We start from the raw sequence: 24,207 nt of genomic DNA, 5'->3' as shown, positions 1-24,207 counted from the left end.
TGCTAACGCCAGGCTGCAGGGGATGTGAGAGCGAATTCATCAGGGGCCGAGGTCGTGGCAGGTTAATGATGCCGCACGTCTAGACGAACGCCGGACTCACACCCTGCCCAAAAGGCAGTGGGGGATGGCGTTGGGATGCAATAACATTTTGTATCTTTGAAGGAGAACGAGCCCTGCCATATTAAATCTTGGGGCGCATTTATGAAAGAGCAGCATTGTTGACTTTGACCATGATCCACAATTGACCCCTCAAAAATAACAGAACACAATGAATATCTCCGATCCCACCGATACGACCACAGCTTGTTATATTCTAGCAGTACACCTATTGTTTTAGACTGAGGAAACGCAGAAAGTAACATTTATCACAAATGGATAAAAATGTTCCCAACATAGCTGAAACGTTGGAGAGATTAACAGATTGTCTACACAACCCGTCTCTGATTACTCACAACCCCTCATCATCACTGCACAAACAATCCCAACAGCTGGAGAGGGCCCTCAACTCCAGCACAAAGTCACTCAGTAATCAGGGCATCTCCCCCATAGAGAAAGGGGATGAAGCCCAGGGTGCGACTCTCATGTGGGACTCGCTTTTGGTTGCCATGTGGTCTATCACCTTGGTGATCGTGTGCATCTGTAAACACAGCAGCGGGTACAGAGGCGTAGCATGAGGTGCAGCGCAGACGATCCAGTCAAGAAAAAGCAGAATGCGTGATCTGTGTGGCATCTATCAGGAGGATACCTTCTACTGACGGCTCTCAGACTGAAAGTAATCATTGTTGCACCAGAACACTCAGTCATCATTCACTGTGAGGACAAACGCATTATAAAGTCCAGGCAGAGAGGCAGAGGAAGGTATTTCCTATTATCATCCACTGGAGATTTATGCACTTGAAGGTTGAGTTCTTTGAGTGAGTGGGCTCGATAAGTCTGATGAAGCGGAATGAGTTTAGCCTTCAATAGGTACTATCTGTGCCGGACTGTGCCGCCGCCGCCGCCACAACATCACGCTCTTCCCTTATCCGGGGATCTGATGCCAAGCACATTTACTGTTGAGGTCAACACCGCTGCCACGATTGAACCAAACCAAGGGCATCCCGTGCAGGGCTACAGGAGGGACACAGACACACCCTCCACCCCATTTACACAAAAGTAATTTCCCCAGCTCCTCTCACTCAAGGTGACCAAGCGCATCACTCAGAGATCCACGCGGAATGATCCTGGTGGCCTCATCGCAGCGGAGATTCTCCCACATGCAAAACAGAGTCAGCGGGAGAAAAAAAAGCTTGCTTCAGAAATATTCAGACATCCAAGCGAGAATGTATACGGGCCAAGCGGAGAACCACATGCTTCACTGGTTATTCTTTGCTCTCACGTGCTCGCTTATCATAAAGAAACACAGTCTAAATATTGGTACTGCATTAATAGTCAATTGGATCGTTTCCACACAGCATCAAGCTGAGTTGAGACGTTGTGAGGATAAACGTTCCCTCGAGGTCTGCAGACCTCCTGCAGTCGAGTACTCAGGAGGACCCAGAAGCCTGTCCACTTCACAAGCATGTCCTCTGGTTTGTCGTACAAGTTGACCCCCCCCTCCCCCCACACACACACACACACACACACACAACCTCGACCAAATCTTTGTTCCTCAGGCGTACTCTTCCTCCTCTCGCATACAGCGGGAGCCTGGAGCAATGTTTAGCTAAACCTGCTGGCCTACGTAGGCAGAGAGACTCCCCAGGGGGCTGAACAATCAGACAATTTCAAGATCATGAAGCATTAAACCAATCCCGGCAGGGTACACTAATTAAACAGCCGAGCCCGGCACAGCCAACCAATCCCCACAGAGCAATTAAATCCATCCCCTCTAAAACACTGTGGAACCTGTCTGGGGAAAACTGCCGAGGAGTGAGAGGGAGGAGAGGAAGAGGGAGAGAGGTGGGGAGGGGAAGGAAAAAATATCATAAAATTCTTCTGGAAAAAATAAAAACTATAGGGGGAATGCAGCAGGAGGCTAACAAGGGAAATTGAAAAAGGAGCGACTCAATTCAGTTCTTTGTTCTTTACTCCCTTGTTTTGCATTAAGATTCAAAATGTCTGCTTTTTCTGTCATGGGGGGGGGGGGGGGGCTGAGTGTGACCACATTTCAATGCAAAAAATAAATAAATAGTGACCCTGTTGCGATCAAAAGTTGCATATTTAATTAAGATTACAAGGTCTGGAAAGCACTCGTGAGACTGAACGGAGAGACAGAATCGCCTCAAGGCCTATATTACACACCGGCAGAGCCGCTAACACAGTCGCAAACCCTAATCAATACCCCGATGCCCTCCACTACCAAAGCAAATGAACAGGTGACAATGGAGGCATGACATCACTGGGCTTTTCAGGGAACAACAGAACCAGATGAAGAGAGAGGCAGGATTTTGGGATGACACTGTACCCCCCTACACACCAGCAATAACTAATTAGACCATACGTGTTAACATCTATAATTGCTGACATTAATAATGGATAATAAATGAATAGGGCAATACTTTTTTCTTCTTTTTTTTTACAAAACCTCACGGTTAGGTCGGCAAATTCTCCAGTTCTGTTATTTCCCCGGAGAGGCTCCGACAAAGTGCAAGAGTATTTTGGTGGTGTTGAAGAGCCGAGAACGCCAAAGGGCTGTATGATTCAAGCAGGAGCGACCGCGAACCAGAGGTGTGGACAGGGAGATAGACTTGCTCTTTTCTCACCCCCCCGACTGAGGCGGCGTATAAATCACGGAGCCCAGCTTCACGTCTCCACTTCCTGTTCCTCTCCATTAAAAATGATAAACTGTACCTCTTGAAGCCACTCGCTCGCTTTAGGGTCCCAGTCTGCACCTTCCCGGTGAAGAAGCGAGAGTGCGCGGCTCAGATTTATTCTATCGCCTCCCATTGTTGGGGATGAATAAGAGAGTAATTAACTGTGTGGGGGTAGCAGCTGCACAAAGACAAGAACGGCTTACACAACAAGCCTGATCCATCTGCTTTTGCTATAACACACCTTTTGTATTATTTTGATAAATAAGAGCGCGTCTGCTTAGTAATAACAAACGCCGGTTTAATACTCAAAAGGCCAACAAGAGGCCGTCTTTCCCCGGGTCTCCTCCCTTCCCACTTAAATGAGGACAAATGGGCTTTACGAATGGGTGGCATGCACAGGACTAGTATTCCTCCAGTCTGGTAAATACACTCTGAGCAGTGGCACATAATGAGAGAGGCTGAGATCCCCGAAGACAACCTGGAGAAGGTAAGTGAAGCATTGATCTCATGAGCGCTCTGGGCCCAGGAGCACCCTTCACACCACGCTACATGACAACCGACATCAGAACACACACAGTACAAACGCTTGGCACTTGCACATTTGGAAGGAGAAGAAAAAAAGGCTTTTTTTTCCCTTTTTTTTTTGGTCATGAGGGACGAAATGGACAATCGAGGAATGAAATAGAGCAAGTGAAAGTCTGCCAAATACAGCTGAGGCTTGCTAGGTAGAGAGAGGGAGAGACAGGGAGAGGGGGCTGGTGCAGTGGGAGTCATCGTAAGCCCAGTGACAAGAACAAGAAAGGACCGGTGCTCGCTACGTCTGCTGTGGCGTCAGACACTCAAAACAAATAAAGCACAAGGCCGCGGCAGAGAGGCGCTGCTCAATATGAACTTGCCTGGCATGGGACTGTCACACAGCTTTATACCCAAAGCCATTACCTCTCCCCTCCGGACGCTTCCGCCCGGCTCGCTGTGAGGGAGGAAGAGGCTGCCCTACCGCCATGCGGCCGTCCGCCAGCAGACTAATGTGTCCCTGAAGTTTTGTTAAAGCTGGTTATTTACTCCTGCAAAGCAATTGCTCCAGCCTCGGGGCAGCAGAAACGGAGAACGCGCTGCTATGAAGAATCTGGCGTCTCTCGCTATGAAGCACCGTCAACTACCCAAGGGGGCGTTCCTGCTGAAACATTGGGGGGGGGGGGGGGGGCATTGCTTTTCTTGGCACACAGCGCTTCGTAAGAGACAGCACTAAAACAGCAAGCCTCCAAAAACAGAGATATTCGGGCAAAATGTGACGTTAACTCTAATGCGCTCATTAGCCACAGCAATTAGTGATCAATACTGTGAGTTGGTATGTGCACAGTAGGGCTGGGTGATGATTCAATATGATAAATCATTGTCTTTCAATGGAATCAGATCGTGATGAAATCATATACCGAAATATCGTGATACATAAATATAGTTGGAGATATCTGTTTATTTTTATAATTTCACTTGAAACTAATAATTTTTGCATTAAAGTTCTGAATTAAATGAGAAAACACTTCACACAGGAGTAAAGGCTTTACCATGTGGTTATTTCATATAGACTGTTTATTTGTTGAATTACCAGAAAACAATGCTATATTGTGATGTGTATCATTATCGAGATATGTAATATCGCCCAGCCCTGATCACACGAGGTCCATAAGTTTAGCTGCTCTGATCAGGAAGTTTAAAGGGTCACGTTAGCCGAATTACAAAAAACATTTAGTCACAGTGGTATCTAGTCAAGAAGGTTTTGAGATATCAGTCTGTGAGTTTTAAAATAATAACAATAAAGAATACAATTGTGCTTGAGGTGCTCACAGCGTTGCCAACATTTCATAGTAACATCTCTTTCCTCAACAACGTCCCTGTTTCTCTATACAAATCCAACAGGACATGCTGTCAGCAGTTTTTGTAGAGATGAATTCTTCGGTAGAAACTAGTTCAAATGAAAACCGTTCTGTGGATTCCAGCCCTGATCCACAACCTTCCTACGTATCACGGTCCTGCGTCTCCATCTCCTAGATTTCAGACATTTCAGTCACAGAGCTGCTCACAAAAGTTGTTACGGGATGAAATGTTTAAATGCTCAGCTGGCGGTAAGCAATCTTCTTAGCAACATGGGGGGGAACATCAGGCTTGTGCGAGGTTACAAACACAGGATATCGCTGTTCATGTCCCATGTGAGACCAAAAGTAAATTAAAAGTGAATTTACGCTTGTTACGTAACGTTACGTAAGAATGTCCGCTGAGGCCAGTTATTTATTTAGCTAGCTACCTTCTTACGTCATTATTTCAACATAAACCATCATGTTTTTTCTAACCTTAACCAAGTAGTTTTGTTGCCTCAACCTTAACCATCACGAGACGTGTTTTTGGTTCGGAATCGTCGACCTTCAAGGCATCCCACGGTTTGTTTACATAGCTTCTATCTTTGATTGTACAAGGTTCGTATGGAAGACCTCTCATGTTTTATTGGTGTTACTCTGGACCCAGCTAATGTCATATTTATGTTACATTTCATTAGAATTCTTCCCGTAACTCATCTTACGAGCCAGTCGGGGACTGAAACGTCGGATTTAGCGAGATGCTGATGCAGAGATACGTAGCACGGCGGTGTCTTGAAAGACACGAGCTGCAGCTGTAGTTTTGTGAAAGCTGTGAACTATACGGAGAGGAAATTGCATTCACCACCATCGCATCGGATCTCAGAGACGTACGTGTCAAAAAGCTGGGGGAAATAAAACCAAAGCTAATTGCATGGCTAAAGCAAAGTGAGAAGAAAATGTGTGTATTTTGCGTGAAGCAATCCTTTAACACCAGAGCTTTCGAGACATTTCAAGTATACAATTGCTGATACAGGCAGTAACATCATCACAACCGGGCTTATCAAGCGGCAGCACATACAGCAGTGTGCAGACGGGAGCACAAGCAAGGCAAAATGATTGGATAGGTATGGAAATCTACTTGAAGGAAGGTCAAAGTGATTAAGCTGACATTAATGACGGGCCTAGTCTTCCTGTGAGAATGCTCATCGGAGCTGTCTCTAAACCCATTTGTCATTCTAGCTTCCAAAGCTGAAGCATCTGCTTTGAAGTCTCTACCACTAATGCTACACAGAGAGGTTAAACAGCTTAATGCTGAAGTCTGTTTCACTCCTCTCGCTCTCTAATGTTCCCTGCGTTTTATGTACCGGGGTTATGGCTCCTGGATTTCACATCTCAATTTGCCCCAGATAGTCGCGTAAAAAGCTCCTCTCTTTCTTTATTTGCTTTGTTGTCACTGTCAAAAAGGAAGAGAAGGGGCAACCCGAAGGATGCGGGACCGTGACAGACATGCCCCACCCATCCGCTCGCAGAAGTGGTAATAATGAAAGCGTTTTTTAAGGAATGTTTATACGGGAGGCATGCTCAAACCACTGCTGATTATGATGATGATGATGGGGCAGCTTTTTACATTCAAACGCAGCACTTACTCTGATGAAGATTTGAAAAACCTGACAACAAAAGTCTATCGCAGCGTATGAATGGAATGATGCAGTCATTATGATAAATAATACAAGATCTGAGGCGCTTTGGACTCACTTATTCTCCACCACAATGAGATTATACTGATGCATGTGACATTAACAATATCAGCAAACAAATATATGAAAGCATGAATGAAATGGAGACAGAGACCGATTTTCACAGCCAATTTGAGATTGCTGGGTTGGCGTGTGTGTGGGTGTGTGTGTGTGTGTGTGTGTGTGTGTGTGTGTGTGTGTGCGCGTGTGTGTGTGGGAGCTACTGGCAAATAGCACACAGAGCAGGCTGGCAGCGGAGGCAGCCAGGCTCACAGGCTGCAAAGCAATTTCACTGTTTGGCAATACTGTTGTCTCTGTGTGCGGATTAGAGCTGACACCAGAGCAACTGAGTCATGCTAAATGTAGTACAATCACAAGCTTTTGTTCCTGATCTAAAACCCCACTGCCTCTTGGATTCATGGAAGAGAGAATGGAAACAAGGCTCGGAAAACGGTAACAAATAAGCGGAGCATTATTTCGCCGTATGAGCGCAGCATTGCGACATCGTTAAAAAAACAACAGAGGGATAAAAGTAACTGGGAGTAAAAGGCTTCGGCGTGGAGCCAAAGTCTTCTAAAGTTAAATCAAATACACGTCTGTTTTTTGTCTGCTTTGATGATATCCTTTCTCTGAGTGCTTCAGGGACAATTAAAGGTGTGATACATTAATAATAAATGCAACATTTCAGCTGAGAGGATACTGTATATTTTTCTTCATGTTTTGATCACACATTCTCATCACCTGACTGTGCAAAGTCTTCCTACCGGCCCAATGCTCTCTCTCTCTCTCTCTCTCTCTCTCTCTCTCTCTCTCTCTCTCTCTCTCCAGGTACTGTGTTGGCCCAGAGTTGTTTTTGGGCCTGGCAGGACCTGGCAGGACAGACCCTGACCCGTCCTTTTCATGCTCGCCCACGGAAATGCCATCTGGCTGGTGTGAATGATTACCACAGCAACGGCCGGGTGACCTGCAGCCAGCAGGAACCAAGGTCACTCCACCTCAGCGCTTCGCACTTTCCCTGCCCTCCTTTCATCAGCCTGCAGGTGAATTATTCATCCTGTACAACTCGGAGGCACGAAGCTACCGCACTAACACCGGGGAGAGAGAGAAAAAAATGCACACTCAGTTTACTGATATAATAACTTCGTAATGAGAAATGAAATGTTCCAGTGTGAACTGCTCAAATAAATAGCTCGTAGATGTCCTCGGATGTGTAGCGAGACTACCGTATGGGGTTAGATGGGGGAAACGGCTGTAATGATTTTACACTGCCAGGACCGGCTCCAACCATGACTGAATCAGAAATAAGTGAATTAATTGATTTCTGACATTTAAGCTACGGGCATGCTCGAGAGCAGAGAGGCTTGTGAGAATATTTACCGGAGCTGCTGACGATAAGATAATGTGATCAGATCCTGTGAAACGTGAAATGTTTCAGCGTGCGAGGAACATCACTTCCGTGGAAAATGAAACCACACACTTTCAGCACATGCATGCGTTTGGCTCTTTGTCAACTGTCACATGATCGTTACCAACACCTGAACTTCACATGGTGAACATAGCGGTTGAAAAGCATCATAAAAAGGGGCCTTTTTCCAGACATTAAAGATAAAGTCAATGCGTGCTATTCATAGATGCTATAATTCAAGCCAATATGTGCATTTTAGCTTATTTAATCATGAAGACTGAGACGATGTGGACTAACACATAAAATAACCTCTTTGCACAATTATCCATGTACTCAGTGTTTTTTTTCCCAATATCACCTGGACTATGGGAATATAATCCAAAAAGCCTAAAACCAGGGATGGTGCAGATGTAAATTCATTCCATCCACCTTCCACCAGTTCCTCATTATTGACTTTGCCACCTTTATAAACTGCCAATAACCCATCTGCAGGTATAGGCCTACTGCTATTCCACATCAAAGTTCATTTCCATGAGGGAACACAAGCATGAACTAATACTTTTCTGCTGGGTATCATTATTTTTTATATATATATATAAATGGCTGTGTGCCTTATGATGATGGTCACAGACTGGAGGCTATACCCTTTTTATTATATACCACTACATCACTGCTCATGACACTAGGTAATGGCTCGGGCATCCTTAAGGGGCAGTTCAGATTTAGCTCCTAGGCAACTCAGTCATATTTAATGAAAAAACCTTGAATGTATACATCTATCATAAATGCTTGCACGGTCCTCTGGAGCCGGGGTGAATCAGCATGAGAGCCCGCAGAGAGAGACAGACGCTATACGTGAAGCCGCAACAACAATAGCTCCCTTCTGCCCCTCTGGATCCGAGCCTGGATGAGAGAGAGAGAGAGAGGGGTCCAGCGGCCGGGAGCTGGAACAACACTCGGGCCAAACACCAGACAACCGAGAGCCACCAGATCTGATTTCTCCTCCTCGGTAGGCTTTTTTTTCAGAGGCACGCGGTCTCCACCGCGCTCCTGTCAGTCCTCATGTTACAGAACATCAGTCAAACGGCACAGAGAACGTTGCCCTTGCGCCGGAGCCGAGGCTGATTTACAAACATTAGCGGGGAATACAATTACACAGCCCCCCCGGCCGAGCAGCCCTATGCGGCTTCAGGAGAGAGGAGAGGAGAGGAGGGGTGGTGGTGGTGGTGATGGGAGGAAGAGGGGTGGGGGGGGGAGTGGACACTGCAAACAGCGTTTAGCTTTCACATCCTAAAAATGCAACGTTTTGCTTGCAGAAATACTAAACGCATAAGCCGGTCAGCATTGATGCTTATAAATGCAACTTTGAGCTCAGCGGGTTAAGCTATAGGCTACACGGAGCTGACATGCTATTTAAATAGGACCGTGCAGGGAGCGTTACGGAGCTGTGACACAAACAAACCGCTCACCTGACACATTCTCCCCGCTAGTAATTACAAACATTTGTGCCGGCGACATAACGCTCCGGCGTCTTAAAAAAAAAAGCTCGTCTTTTTTCCCAACAACTAACCGGTTATATGTTGCACTGTCGCTGACAGATAACGTTTCCAAAATGTACAGTCTACAAAAAAAACGGAACATTTTTTTTTTTTTTTTTGCATTTAAATGTCTAATGTGCACAAAATAAACTTTCCCACCATCACAAATTAAACTTCCCCAAACATGCAAATTCTTCAAGACACACACACATAAAAATAAAAATATGTAAAATCACAAGAATAGTACTATTAGCCTACTGAAAGATGCAGCAGCAACGCAACGGCCGTCGACACAAACCGCATAAAACATTAAAGCTGGGTGAAAAAGTTACAGCCTATGTCCACGAACAGAGACTCAGGGGCGCATTAAAAGTTTCCGTGCACGTAAGTACGCCGGTGGTGCTTGTCGCGGACAATAAAGAGTAAAAAAAAGGCAGAAAAAAGCTAATGCATGTAAACATCAGTGCTGTCCGCGGTGCTGATCCCAGATCGGTGTGGCTAACACAGAGGCTGTGCTGCTCCACGGTCGCTCCACCGCGGATCAATGATTGAACTGAACAAAGGCAGAAGAGAGATCAATTTCTAATAACTATCAATGCAAACAACGCCGGCTTTCGCCTCGCGCTCGCCCCAAAACGAGACAACACACCCCGGAGAACAGTCACGAGACATACCGCTGGAAAAATAAGCAGAGAAAGGTGAGAATAGCACTAACCTGAAGCCGCCGTAGATCAAATTTCTTCCAATATTGAAACATCGATCCTACATCGGCGGCCATCTTGGGGGATATTGAGGAGATTTTTTTTCAGCGGCTGCAATAAATATGTGGGCTGGATTCCCCACTCGTTAAACAACGTTTACGATCACCGGTCCCACTTTTAGAAAAAAACAGCCAACTGACTTAACACGAGACTCCGCCGATATGTTTGACAAGTCTGCCAACATGTTTTTTTGTGGAAGTAACAGTGAGGAGAGAAAAAAGAAAAGTAGAGGAGATTTTGTTTTTTTGGAGAAGTGCCCGGGTCTTTGAAAAGTAAAGAGCAAAGTGTGTCCGTGCCTCCGTTCCCGACATTAACTGGACAATTGCTCTTGATTTTGCTTTGGCAAAATTATCAATACTGACGTACAGCCCGGGGTTGATCAATAGCGTCTGGAAAAGGGAAGGAGATGATGTGTAGATTAGTAGAGTTCAGGGAATTTAGCCAAGCCCACTTTTTTTTTTATACAGTGTTTATTACAGGAGCAGACGGGACAGTATAGCCTACAATTACAGACAGTGTTGGAAATTAAGCTACATTATCGACATATTTAGTCCAAATATTATCAGAATGTCACATTCTCATCATGCAAATCACACAAAATATATCAATGTATCTCTACGTCCGTATTTTAAGAGAGAACTTAACATATATACTGTTAATGAGCTGCACTTTTAAATCAATCTTTTAGAGTGATGCATTGACATTGAACGCATATCTTTATTCTTGAGGTATGTGTGTTGGGTTTTTATCGTATTCTTTTCTTTAAAACCCATTTTTCTTATAGTTAGACATTATTACCTGTGAAAAAATAGCTTAGTAATAGTTTAAGCCCACATTTATTAATATTTAACATTTTATATGTTGTAATTATGTTTTTTTTACTATTTATGTGGGTCATGTTGCATAGATTGTCAAATTCTGTGTGCCTACATTCATCATTGTTGTTCATTCATATTAACAGAAAATAATGAGAATGTACAAGTATGCGTGCATGCAGTATAAGAGAATAAACATGTGCTTTTAGATTGGAATAAAAACAGATTGTCTTTATGAAATCGACAATTCTCTTAATAATTCTAATGACAGCAGCATTCTGAACAGATATGAACTGTCAGGTGTTTTACTTTGTCTAACTTAATAAAGCATGAGGGTGCTCTTTGTCTACATAAAGGAAGTCATTCCTCTGGTCAGGCTGCTGTAGAGCTCCAGCACTGGTGCCAGGTGCTCCCCCTGCTGACACCACAGTGTTATAGGAGCCGGGTTGTGTGCAGATGAGCACTTTGTGATTTCCTCCATTAATTATACCTTTATCACTGAGTGAAGGTATCCATCAAAACCAATGGTTTTAGTCCACGTTCCACCTCCTGGTCACCGTGCACCAGCCTCGCAGTGTGCAGTAGCTTCCAGCCGATATGAAAATCAGTCTCAAATAGAAAATAATATCCTCATGGGTCATATTTTTAGCACCGCGGGGGACAATGACATATTCCTCTGCCATAGACAAACACCTACGGGGGGAAGGAGAGGGAAGATTATTAAAAGTTTTGCTTATTGCACTTTATTTGTGGCTCTAGGGGTGAGGCTAAAATGCAAGATTCATAAATAATAAGGATAGTGGTGTATAAGAAAACCAGAATTCACTATCGAGCTGTGGAAGACAGCTTCTAATTATAACAGCTTATGAAATGTGAATGAGAATTTGAGTACATTTAAGAAATAGCTAATTTGTCTGAAATCTTGTGATTTCCTGAATTAATTTTGAAACATCCATTATTTAAAATTAAGCATTCATGCAACTTGACATTTGAGGATCTGATCAGTAGACAACACATTTTGTAATGAACAATTTCTCTCCCTATATCTCCCAGACACACTTCAGCAGAGGGTCAGCTGGGCGAAACCGGCTGAAGCTCCGGGTCAGGACACGTATATACACCTATACTGTTTTCTCAGGTGACATTTGTCTCCGTGCCCGACAGCTGCACACCCTGCTCACACCAAAAACTCTGTTTCACCAGCAGGTCAAGCAAAAGTGTTTGTAATCACAGACATGTCCAGATAGGAACGCTGTGCTCATGGCTCAACGGGACTGTAGAGCACCCACGGCTCTGTGGGGACCCAGGTGGGACCAAAACCCACAACCCCCCCACCCCACCCCCACCCCCCTCCAGAGGATGATGCTTTGTCCGTTGGGCTCCCTGATTCCACATAAAATAACTAGCTGAAAACTCATAACCTCAATCAGTTATGAACATAATCTTGACCTCACATTCACCGCTGTCATCAACAAAGCACCACGGGCCTCTTAAGCCTAATCTAAAAAGTAATGCACAGTTATTTAAAATGAAGACTGCGTGCACAGAAGGGAAATCATCCAAGAGCTAGAAAACCATTGTTTTGATGAGGTCAGTGGACGAGGGACTTAAAACGACTGTGTTTCCCGGGAAGAATGGCCGGACATCAGTGTGGAAATGATGACAGTTAATGAAAAGACAAACTGTCTCTGAGCGTGCAGCACCTAAACCACCATTACTAGCTGTGTAATGCTCATCGGCCACTATGGTGGGATTATTCTACCTCTACTATGCCGTGTGTGTGTGTTAATGTTTCACAATGTTTTGTTACTTCTTCAGCAATTATTACCTTGGTTACCATAGCAACCTTTATTTAACCAAACAAGGGGGGATCAAAGAGAAAGAGAGCGATGGTCTGCCAAAAAATGTGAGAGGTCTCTGCTTTGACTGAGCCGTTTCACGAGAGCAACAGTATGCTATTATAATTCTTAGCAGGAGCGTTGGAACTATAATTGTATGCGTTCCAGTCGTCTTTTATTGAGCTTTTAACCTGTTTTCCCCCTAAAAAAACAACGAGAGTCTGGAGTCTGCACCTCTCCTGAAGGGCTGCAGAGCTGCTCACAGTTCACAACACCACCGTCCATCCACCTACGTGAACCGATCAATACTCGATTGGTCTTGCCTGTATTGATGAAGGCTGTATGCATCTGCACTTTGACTGTATTAAAAGGACTTTCTTTCTTTTTTACTGGGTGGGTGATTAGTGGACCAGATGAAGGTTTATTTAAATATTCATTAGAAAATGTGATAATGTCTTGCAATTTTTATGAATAGAAATCATAATCAACATAATGAAATACCTCATTTGGTGCATGATGCAATTTAATGAAAGTGATTTTATCGGAGCTAAAACTACATTATATGCGTACAGTATTTGTTTAAAATCAGATGGGACAACAGTGAGTCGATTCAGTGCAGCTGAGTTAGGATCAGATTTGTGTGGTTTAGATGCTGAATGCTGTGGGTTGCTAGCACTACCCACTGGACTAGAGAGGTAAGTGACTGGTCAAAGAAATAAAGGAGTCTGCAGTTGGAAGACAGCATCTCCACTCAACCTGTCCGAAATGATAGTCGTAGGGTTCAACTTTACCCCCAGTGACTGTTTTCATGCTTTAGTACAAGCTTAGAAACCGTCACTGAGCATTTCAAGCATTTGTCTTTATTTCTGCAGGTCAGCCTCGAGACCTTTGTCGCAGCAGACGCTGTGACTTGTCAAAGCAGGAAAAGCACACATGCAACTAAATAAGTCATGCCTGAGATCCATTATGTATAATAACAGGAACATCTGCTATGCAGCCTTCAACTTACGAATTACACCTGTGCTTTTCATGCAGTGATGTCAAAATATCTGCTTTGAAAAAGATGTATTTCAGCCACAAGAACGTGAATGAACACATGTCATTTTCAAGAAATTATTTGAAAACAGCACTTTTTTAAAAACTTGAATAAAACAAAATTCTAATGATCTCCATGAAAGCTATTTAACTATTTCTACATCCAAATGAGCCGGTGTAGTTTTAGTCTGCAGTCCTGTAAATGCTCAAAGGGTCAGTTCATCCAAAATGAAAGATTATATTAAGTTCTGTAATTTGGGTGAACCAACCCTTTAATTCAACCCTTATTTCAAACACTACAAACCTTCCATGAAACTCTCTTCCAAGCACTTTTCAGACGATATGAAAACCAGGTCTGCAGTCCTCAAACAACTACCATTATAATAGTTCATAGTTCAAAGAATTAAGAATTCAAAACACATGACTTCTTAATGTTGGGAGAAGTCATAAAACGCATCCTTGTGACACTTAAAGATCTCCTCCAGCAGGTTTTAAGACATATAAAATACTCTGATTTGAATAATAATTCCTGTCTGATGCGGCTTGTCAAAAAATGTATTGTTAAAAATTCTTAAAATTGATTCCATCGTTCTGATTAAAACATCCCGAATCTGTGAATATGCAAATATTGTTCATTTCCAAGGTTTACCTGCTGGACACAAGACGTCTCTGACTTCCCTGCAAAGTCCACTCTAAGTGTTGGTGCACTGGAGGTCTCATGTTTCCACATCACACTCTTGTTTAAGTTGCACTCTGGACCAACTTTGGCTTCCAAACTAGTTGTGATGTCACAAAATCCTGCTGTTAAACATGTTTAACTGAGATTTAAGGAAGGCACAGAGAACCTTTCCTCCTTCAGCAGATGAATGTGAAAACAGCCTTCTGGTGTCAAACACTGCACACATACAGCGAGGTCTTTAAAGTGTTCACTGTACGTGTGCGATGATTGATGCTGCACTATAAATAAGTAAATAACAATACATTCATATTTACCTTCTCTGCGTTTTGTCTTTCCACTTAAAATCCACTTAGCTTGCACTCTATCATCACACAAAAGTATACCTTTTACCCACCTTACAACTAATGTATGAAACATGCATCTAAAAACTGTTCAAGGACACAGAGCAGTGTAACACATGAATGGATAACTGCCCAACATTGTTGTAAGAGAACAACAATGTTGTTCATGCAACACATGGTATAAACAAGGCGTCCTGCTAATGTTTTCCACAACATGACATGCTGTTTATGATCTTATTGGGGCTCAGGACGCTTCGGCTAACAGTTCCCTGTATTGTGCTACCAAGAAACCGCTCCCATCATAACTTGGTTTTGGTCCCCGTGGAGCTCTGACGGGACAGCTGGATGATGGATCCCATCAAGTGCAACTGTGAGTCACAAACAACTGTCCTTCCTGAGCCAAAGCTATGTCCTATTGTTATTCTGGGGTCTCGGTATATGGGGCATGTGCGTTTGGCTGTTATCCCTAAATCTCATGAACTCTGACAATGGGTTGGCGGCGGCGAGGGACTAGTCTTCTTTACCTGGGCCTCTGACTAAAGAAGGCGTGGAGTATTTATAGCCCAGCGTGCCCCATTATGTAGGGGAGAGGGGTCAGTATATCTACCCATTGTCTTGTGTGCCGCCCGATCATAAAGGATACTGCTCCTCATCAGCTGCCACTGGAACATGGTGAGTGGACACAGATTTCATTGTCATTGCATTCAATCTTGTTTAAAGTACCACCAGACTGTGAGGAGACATTCTGTTTCATGCTGCATGTGTTTTATATTATATTATATTATGTATTTATATCATATACTGTCATGTGATGAAATATACATCTTCTTCTGCTCACACCAATGATGATGAATCAATAGACCCCATGTCAATATGAGCATGGGCACTGAATAGATCAACAAAAAAGATCTATATACTTAAAAAACAAATAGTGCTGTCCTATTGATGATTTATTGATTATTTTAATCTATTTTTTAAATTGATTTTTAAAAAAGTATATAGATACAGAGAGGGGGGGTAATGAGAGGAGAGTAAATGTTGCGTCCTTTTTCCTCTAACGGTCTCTGTCAAAAGGGGAAGAGAGAAAAGAGGAGGAGAGGAGACAAGAGGAGAGGAAAGGAGTGGACAAACAAGGAGAGGAGAGCAAAACGGAGGAGATGAGGGAAAAGTAGAGTTCACAGGGGAGGAGAGGCGATGAGAAAGGAGGAAAGAAAAGGAGAAGAGAAGAGCAGCAGGTGCAGGACACAAAGGGGTCAAGAATAATTAAACGTATTATTTCGTTCAATCACGTTCCTGCAACAAGAATCCGCACATTCCGCCTCGCGTCCCATATGAGCAAGAATCCTCTTAAAAACAAAAAAATAAAGAAATAAGCTAAGCGCCAGAGGTCCCGTCCACGAGAGAGATATAAATGCTCGAGAGTTAATCCACAACAAGGGTTAGACAGCAGCTGTCGAGAGGCCCGTGAATCCGAGCAGTATGATGTCATCCCGCTGCATTCCCTCACACTGTTTTTTTTTTCTTGGCAGTCGTGTAAATAGCTCGACATAATCCTTGCCTCACAGGGATTTCTGATCAAACAGGGCTCAGTGTACCATCCTGTCATCACCCAGGCCCTATAGAATAATCCCCTCCGCGTGACTGTGTGGTGCGGGCAGCGGACCACACCCTCCCCAGGCTTAAATCTGCATTCTCGCAGAATCAGGAGGCCTGAGTAAATATTTAACAAACTGTCGGTGTTTGTAATCCGTCCTATAACGAAATGCGCGCGCCACTACGCGAACCTATAACCTGGTGTACAATGAATGCCCCCACACTTGGTTTTGGCTCGTTGACAAAACCGATGAGTGAAGCTGAAAGCAGAAAGCCAGGTGATGATCGCGCCATTAGTGTTGAATCTAATTAGAGCGTCATTGTCAAAAAAACAACAACAACCCTGCAGGCACCCAAGAAAGCAAAGAAGAGGTCAGATGGAGGCGGCTCCAACGTGTTCGCCATGTTTGAGCAGGCCCAGATCCAGGAGTTCAAAGAGGTCAGTGCTCTGCCGAAATGTTTCATTTCACATTGAATCTGAGCACTTTCACTCTGACACTGCATGTAACCATAACACTTCTGCAGGCTTTTACCATCATGGATCAAAACAGAGACGGTTTCATTGACAAGAATGACCTGAGAGACACTTTCGCAGCTTTAGGTATGGACCACCTGTGTGTCTGTTGTGTCTCTGTTGTGCTATTCCAAGTTGTTACAGTCTATAGAAGTATACCCAGTCGTCAGCATTGTTGGAGCTGAAGCGATATGTCGAGAAAACCATTTTTAAGTCGTTTTTTTTAAACAAAAAAATGCCCAAACACTCTCCTGCTTCTCAAATGTTAGAATGTCTTTGTCTTATGTGATGTAAACTGAATATCTTTGTCTTTGGACTGTTGCTCAGACAAAACAAGCAATGTGGTGAAGTGATCTGAGGTTGCTGTAATATTATGACAGGCATTTTTCACTTTATTGACCAGAGGATTCATCAATCAATCAATCGAGAAAACAACAGTCAGATTGATCAAGCTCTAAACCTGATTCCACCCTCATCCGCCGTCTCTCTCTCTCTAGGCCGTTTAAATGTCAAGCAAGAAGAGATTGATGAGATGCTGAAGGAGGCAGCAGGACCGATTAATTTCACAGTCTTTCTCACCATGTTTGGAGAGAAACTAAAAGGTGAAGGGGGGGGGGGGGGGGGGGGGGTTCTGCATATTCCAGAGCCTGATTGTAACAATAGAAATGTATGCATGGCAATTTTTGGTTAAAAAAAAGAAAGAAAGACAAAGATGTTTCCTTTGTTTTAACTTTTCATCAACTGCCAACTGTTCATCTCCAGGTGCTGACCCAGAGGAGACCATCCTGAACGCTTTCAAAGTCTTCGATCCTGAGGGGAAAGGAACGTTAAAGAAAGATTTGTGAGTAACAAAGTGCTCTGTTGCTGAACGAGGTGTGAACGTCCCAGTCTGCTCATCACAGCTGCTTCTCTTTACAGTGTGACCAACATGTTGACGACTCAGGCAGACAGGTTCTCCCCTGAAGAGGTGAGAGCTCCACCTTGGAAAACGTTGGAGTATATATGACATTGTTGGGTTTTCATTAAGCCTATAGAGAAATTATTCACTCCAAATATTAATCTTGTTGGTTTTTTTCCTCCCATAGATGGAACAGATGTTTGCAGCTTTCCCACCAGATGTAGCAGGAAACCTGGACTACAACAACCTGGTCTACGTCATCACACACGGTGAAGAGAAAGACCAAGAGTAGAGGATTCCTGAGATCTCACTCTGGACCCCAAGGGAATAGGGTCAAAACATTTAACTAATAGATATCACCATGAAACTTTCCCAGTTGATTACTTACATTAAGGCAATTCTTTTTTGTATTACAAGTTTTCTGAAATGTTTAAATATGCACATTAGGCACCATCTTATGCTAACTTTTGGTGAATTTAGGAGAAATCTATAGACACAAATAGACAAAGTAGTAAAATAAACACCTAAATGTGTATTTTGGATGTTTTCTTTCCACTTGTCTAAAGGACGACAAAATAGCCCTAAATCTCAAAATTGACCAGTGCATGAAAAACGATGTTTTAGCCTGAGGTGCCCCCCCCTGTGCTGAAATATAACACAGCAGAAAAACAAAATAAACATTAATATACATGAATCACATCATTCTGCGTGAATGTATCAAGCATTATAAGTTAGTGTGTATAGTTCTATATCTGTTACTGCGCTATGTACATGTGATCTCCTGTATGTAATCGGTCAAATTAAAAGTGTATGAGACCACAGAAAGGAAGTGTTTACTGTGTGTTGACATCACATGCTATGAGATGTTTTTGCTGAAGAAGACATGTTGCAAAGATCCACTGATGATGATGATGTGTGTGTGTGTGTGTGTGTGTGTGTGTGTGGGGTCAGGAGGTTAAACATGCAGGCCTGTGAGGAGGTTAGCTATAATCCCAGTGTGAGAAACAACTATTATTCTTTTCCATTTGTCTCGAGGGAGATAGATTTGTGTTGCAGCTTTGCTTCCCATTGTTGCAGCAGAGAAGCTGTTCCAGTAGTGATATTTATTAATTAGCTGCATATAGTTATCTTGCAGCAGTGTTTTACGATATCTGTCTGTTTGAGCAGTGTCTCTCAATAACAGCAGGAATTATATGAATGTGTTCCCTGTCAATGTATCATCACTACCAAAACACCCGAGAGCTCAGAATGGCTCGTTCCCATCTGATTTTTAGTAACCACACTGTCAAAATATAAACCTGTGTTTTAATTTTTTCAACAAAATTGGCATATACATGCTGCTGAATAATGAATAATAATTACCGCATCAATCACTACCCATTATCCCTTTGTTCCCCAAATTGCTGCATAATTACCTGGTAAATACTTATCCATTCCAGCACTATGTTATTACCAATGCAACTATATTATTGCTTAGGACTTACCAGTGATTGAGCTACCGTATAATTACCCTGTAATAAGCTGCTGTCTATCTTCTAATGGCACTAACTCACTGTGAAATACTAAACTACTCGCGCTATTCCCAGGTGAGTGGCTTCCATCTGTGCATCAAGTATTTTAGGATCACTTGATTTTCACTTTAATTTAACATATTGTGTAATTTAAAAATAGTACTCAATCGAACAGCAATGAGCTACAAATATGTTGTTGTTAGTACCTTAACTAGACTTAGATTGATTTTAAATGCTTTACGAATACATTTGAGAGAATCACTGCACCTAACATTATGCTGTGGTAACAATTAATAGCGTTTTTTTCTCAAATATGCTAATTATAATTTAAAAAAAGAATACTATGCAATTATGTTGCTTTAAAACATTGCTGTCCTAGTAGGCTATTATTCTGACAATTCTTATTAAGGGCCATGGATTAACTATACAAACAATATCCTACTTAACCCGGCTGTCATATCTTTGTTTATATATGAGAGAGAATCAGCTTTATTGGCCATGTAAAGGAATTTGACTCCAGTTTTTCATTTGCTCTCCACGTACATACACTGAATTTACAAATAAACAGGAAAAATACAAAAAATAAAAACAAGGACAACAAAAAAAGTAGAACAGATGTAAGTATAAACATTTAACGACTATATACAATATAAATCCCAAAGTATATATTTATCTGAACATAAACCCATACGATGACAATGGAATTGAGGTGATAGTGCAAATGAATTTTGCACTATCCGTTTCTGTCTTCAAAGTGAACCCTGATGCTCATAATATCTACTTAATAATCAAGTTGATGTGTTGTTATTTCCCTGTATTTTTACCCTCCAAAAAGCTCAGCTGTATCTGGGTTAAAGGCTCGTTCTCATCCAGTCCACTAGGGGGCAGCAGCAGCATAGCAGCTAGCAGCAGCAGCCTCCTCGAAGCAGCTGGCTAGCAGTACAAGGTGCGGCAGAGAAAAACAGAGACGGGGCACCATCGCAGCTAGTGCGGTTGACGTTTATTTTTTTAGTCCCTGTTTCTTACCAAAAAGCCAACCGTTAGATGTAGATCTTTCTTCTTTTTTCTTTTTTTTTTTAACTGCCACGTCGGAGTAGCGTAATAGATTGTCAAAGGTGTCAACGACCAGCTCAACAGAAACAGGGTCACACCAACATATTTAGTCGGAAAATAAGCGAAGCTAACGTTAGGTAGCTAATGCTAGGATAGCTAGCGGGCTAGCTTTCGAGCGTGTAAACGCGAATAATTACATTTGACTGAATCGGTTGTTATTAACACCAACGCTACAATGGCTGATGTTGACAAGCTCAACATAGACAGTATCATCCAGCGTCTTTTAGAAGGTAAGGAAAGGCTGAAAATACGACCTATAAATCATTAGCTAACCTACTTCAGTTATCCGCATGATGTGACGAACGCTGAGAGTAACGTTAGCTAGAAACGCGGCTAGCTTTAGCGGATATTTTTCAACATCTTGAACAATAACTAGCCGTATTAGCTAACATTAGCTAACGGTTATTAGTCACTCTGTGCGGCTAAACTTCAGGTATTACCTCATTTGTGTCTGCGTTGAGAATGTGTTGTATGATCTGCGTTGTATGAAGGGCACGAAACGACATGTAACGTTCACGTTACTTGGTCCCACACACTGTATCTCTCACACAAACACTACACATTGTCACACATATGGTCACCCTTTTGTCCCGCACAACCTTAGTATAGATATACCATAACAGGCGTTACCAGCTTGTGTGTGAAACCGTTACCATCCATTGTTTTTTGCTGACCTTTTTGTTTATGTTTTCTTGTTGCAGTCAGAGGGGCAAAGCCTGGCAAGAACGTGCAGCTGCAGGAGATCGAGATTCGTGGATTATGCCTAAAGTCAAGGGAGATTTTTCTCAGTCAACCCATTCTTCTGGAGCTGGAGGCCCCTCTCAAGATTTGTGGTGAGTAAGATTTGAATGTGTATCTATCAGATTGGTTTTATGATTAGCATCATTTTCTAATTTCACCTTGGTTGCACCGTTGTCCTGCAGGTGATATCCACGGGCAATACTATGACCTGCTGAGGCTGTTTGAGTACGGGGGCTTCCCTCCAGAAAGCAACTATCTGTTTCTGGGCGACTATGTGGACCGAGGGAAGCAGTCTCTGGAGACCATCTGCCTTCTGCTGGCCTACAAAATCAAATACCCAGAGAACTTCTTCCTGCTGAGGGGAAACCACGAGTGTGCTTCAATCAACAGAATATATGGTTTCTACGACGAGTGTGAGTATCGTACCTCCGTGCCCAGTAAAAGTTATACTTCATTATTTCTTTTTAGTCTTGTCATAAGGTGTATGTGGTTGATGTCTTTGGTGGAGTTTCGCAACTGTTGCAGCAACAGAAGTGTTGCTATTGCTTTGATATTGAAATCTTTTCTTCCTGAACTTTTTAGGTAAAAGAAGGTACAACATCAAACTCTGGAAGACCTTCACAGATTGTTTTAACTGCCTCCCTATCGCCGCCATTGTTGATGAGAAGATCTTTTGTTGCCACGGAGGTGGGTGTTATTTCTGAATTTTAACTAAATCTAATATTGTTTGTCTCGTATAGTTTCCTTAATCCTCACTTTGGTTTTAGTTTTGCAGAATGTCCAAAGTATGTCAGCCACGCTCATTTGTCCTGAAGCAATGCTGTTTGCCAACTGACGTGGACCTTCCTCGTGTTGACCTCTGTATCAGTGTGTTTATTTGTACTTTTACCGCTCTGTCTAGGACTGTCACCTGACCTTCAGTCCATGGAGCAGATCAGACGCATCATGCGCCCCACTGACGTGCCCGACCAGGGTCTGCTGTGTGATTTGCTGTGGTCAGATCCAGACAAGGACGTTTTGGGCTGGGGGGAGAATGACAGGGGTGTGTCATTTACCTTCGGCTCAGAGGTGGTGGCCAAGTTCCTGCACAAGCACGACCTGGATCTCATCTGTCGGGCCCATCAGGTAATCACACAGACCTCCCGTCATTATCAACAGGAATGTGACGTCACTGTATATTGGCAGGTATGCTGAATACACTTGATACACAAGGAGTGCAGTACAGCATGTGCTGTACACAGAACGGGCACAATGCTGTGAGCGCTGGACAATGATTCCCAATGTCTTCTTGTGACCCCTGATCTCTGGTCGCATACGTCTGTCTAGTGGTTGTCAAACAGTTCAAGTGAAGATTCTTTTTTCTTTGAAAAAGATTTAGGCCGACCCATCAGGAACCAGTGCACAAGACTATATCTAACACTCTTCATAACACTTCTTTTTTTCAAGTGTCTATTATTATTTTTATTATTATTATCCCACTTGCAGGTTGTTGAGGATGGCTATGAATTCTTCGCAAAGAGGCAGCTTGTCACTTTGTTCTCAGCGCCCAACTATTGTGGAGAGTTTGACAATGCTGGTGCCATGATGAGTGTGGACGAGACCCTCATGTGCTCTTTTCAGGTAAGGTTCAAACGAAGGTCAGCTCGTGCGTTAAGTATTTTAGGACGATATGATTTGTACTTAGATTTGACACACTGTAACTGTAACATACTGCTCAATTGAACAACAATTAACTACACACAAATAGTTTTTCTTCTAATAAATCTATAATTTTTTGATTTTAATGAATTGAAAATGTAAAAATAATGAAAAACAGCCATCACAAAAATCCCAAAATGTTTCTTCTACTCTGAAATTGTGCTGGGTGAACATCACCTGCAGAAGGAGTTTGTTTGTGTGTGACAGTAATCTATATATTGTTTTTGTAGATTTTGAAGCCAGCTGAGAAGAAGAAGCCTAACGGCAGCCGTCCCGTGACTCCCCCCCGCAACATGGTCACCAAGCAAGCCAAGAAATGAGTGTGTGTGTGGGGGGGACACAAACGGCCAGACTCTCGCTCCTCTGTTCTGCTTTCGTCTTCTGCATATGAAGGGTCGGTTGTCCTTCATGCTGCCAATAATGAAAAGATGTTCACTCCTACCTGATGAAAGCAAAATGTTTCGTTGTTTTGTCCACAGGGGTAAATTGATGTGTCACCATGAAAACCTCAGGTGTTTTGCACTCCATTTTGCAGCTAGTCTTTGCCACATATGACTGTTCAATCAGGAAAAATGTAACAATACGGCTACTTATGCACAGGAATGCCTTGTTTTGAAGCTGTGCACAATTTTTTCCAGTTTCTTTATTGTCCTATTCATTTCAGTAATGAGTATTAATGGCTATAAAAACCAACGGGGATGAGTCACAAACACCTGTTTACTTCTGTAAAACTATATTTACAGTTAATTCACGGTCGGTATCATGAGATATTGACTTACACTGCATCATCACATTTTTAAACAAGTCTTGTGCTAAAATAAATGAATAAGGAAGCACTCTTGTAACGTCTAAACCTTTCTAATAAACTTTGAGTGTATTTTAAGGGGGAATTGGTATCTGGATGTCATTTGTGCCTCGAAGTTTTTTGCTGATTAATCATGACAATACAAACTGAAATACAACTGCACATTTCAATGCATGTTATTAATTTAGTACACCTCATAAACAACCGGGCAACAGAATATAGTGCAAAATCCAATTTGGTGAGGGACCTGGGCACGTTGTCCAAAATGTGTGAACTATTGCATACGTAAAGCGTCAGCATTTATTTTTTTAAATAATAAATTGGCTTTTTTTGCTGATTATTTTTCTCCACTTCGGTATTTTTCTATGTATTATCATGCTGCATTATTCTGAGGCTTCAAACAGCCATTGTAGGTTAATTTTTATTTATTTATTTTTCAATCTATCCATGAAACATAGTTGTATTACGTATGAATGAGAGAGAAGCTGTCTGAAAGTGACATTTCCTTATTAGGAAACGCAGATTGCGTAACGCTGTC

General features: G+C 42.6%; 3 protein-coding genes across 3 annotated transcripts in view; 2 read left to right on the top strand and 1 right to left on the bottom strand.

Moving 5' to 3' along the window:
* Nucleotides 1-10,105, bottom strand: part of LOC142964600 (homeobox protein cut-like 2) — a 69,699-nt gene extending 59,594 nt beyond the window's left edge. The window contains exon 1 of the mRNA XM_076104996.1: nt 10,043-10,105. Within this exon, the coding sequence (XP_075961111.1) occupies nt 10,043-10,105 (63 nt within the window). The remainder of the gene's footprint in view (nt 1-10,042) is intronic.
* A 6,639-nt stretch (nt 10,106-16,744) lies between these two features.
* myl2b (myosin, light chain 2b, regulatory, cardiac, slow) lies at nt 16,745-18,093 on the top strand. Its single transcript, XM_076104328.1, has 6 exons — nt 16,745-16,828; nt 16,915-16,990; nt 17,401-17,505; nt 17,666-17,744; nt 17,822-17,870; nt 17,989-18,093. Exons 1-6 carry the CDS (start codon nt 16,793-16,795, stop codon nt 18,091-18,093), a joined length of 450 nt encoding a protein of 149 aa, XP_075960443.1. The 5' UTR covers nt 16,745-16,792.
* A 2,166-nt stretch (nt 18,094-20,259) lies between these two features.
* Nucleotides 20,260-23,754, top strand: LOC142964141 (serine/threonine-protein phosphatase PP1-gamma catalytic subunit A). The gene is made up of 7 exons (XM_076104325.1): nt 20,260-20,655; nt 21,127-21,258; nt 21,349-21,579; nt 21,749-21,853; nt 22,068-22,291; nt 22,652-22,786; nt 23,095-23,754. The coding sequence occupies exons 1-7, from the start codon at nt 20,601-20,603 to the stop codon at nt 23,182-23,184; spliced, it is 972 nt and encodes a 323-aa protein (XP_075960440.1). The 5' UTR covers nt 20,260-20,600; the 3' UTR covers nt 23,185-23,754.
* Nucleotides 23,755-24,207: the final 453 nt, after the last annotated feature.

The sequence above is a fragment of the Anarhichas minor genome, unplaced genomic scaffold (assembly GCF_050575085.1).
Source record: "Anarhichas minor isolate MPS153535 unplaced genomic scaffold, ASM5057508v1 ptg000030l, whole genome shotgun sequence".
In the NCBI taxonomy this organism is placed as follows: Eukaryota; Metazoa; Chordata; class Actinopteri; order Perciformes; family Anarhichadidae; genus Anarhichas; species Anarhichas minor.
This window is presented reverse-complemented; position numbering and strand designations above follow the sequence as displayed.

What these genes read in the sequence shown, in the direction of transcription:
- myl2b (XM_076104328.1), top strand. Translation starts at nt 16,793, where the DNA reads ATGTTTGAGCAGGCCCAGATCCAGGAGTTCAAAGAG. An exon ending in AGATCCAGGAGTTCAAAGAG is followed by an intron (nt 16,829 to 16,914) that starts GTCAGTGCTCTG and finishes ACACTTCTGCAG; the next exon opens with GCTTTTACCATCATGGATCA. An exon ending in GTTTGGAGAGAAACTAAAAG is followed by an intron (nt 17,506 to 17,665) that starts GTGAAGGGGGGG and finishes GTTCATCTCCAG; the next exon opens with GTGCTGACCCAGAGGAGACC.
- LOC142964141 (XM_076104325.1), top strand. Translation starts at nt 20,601, where the DNA reads ATGGCTGATGTTGACAAGCTCAACATAGACAGTATCATCCAGCGTCTT. An exon ending in GGCCCCTCTCAAGATTTGTG is followed by an intron (nt 21,259 to 21,348) that starts GTGAGTAAGATT and finishes GTTGTCCTGCAG; the next exon opens with GTGATATCCACGGGCAATAC. An exon ending in TCATCTGTCGGGCCCATCAG is followed by an intron (nt 22,292 to 22,651) that starts GTAATCACACAG and finishes TCCCACTTGCAG; the next exon opens with GTTGTTGAGGATGGCTATGA.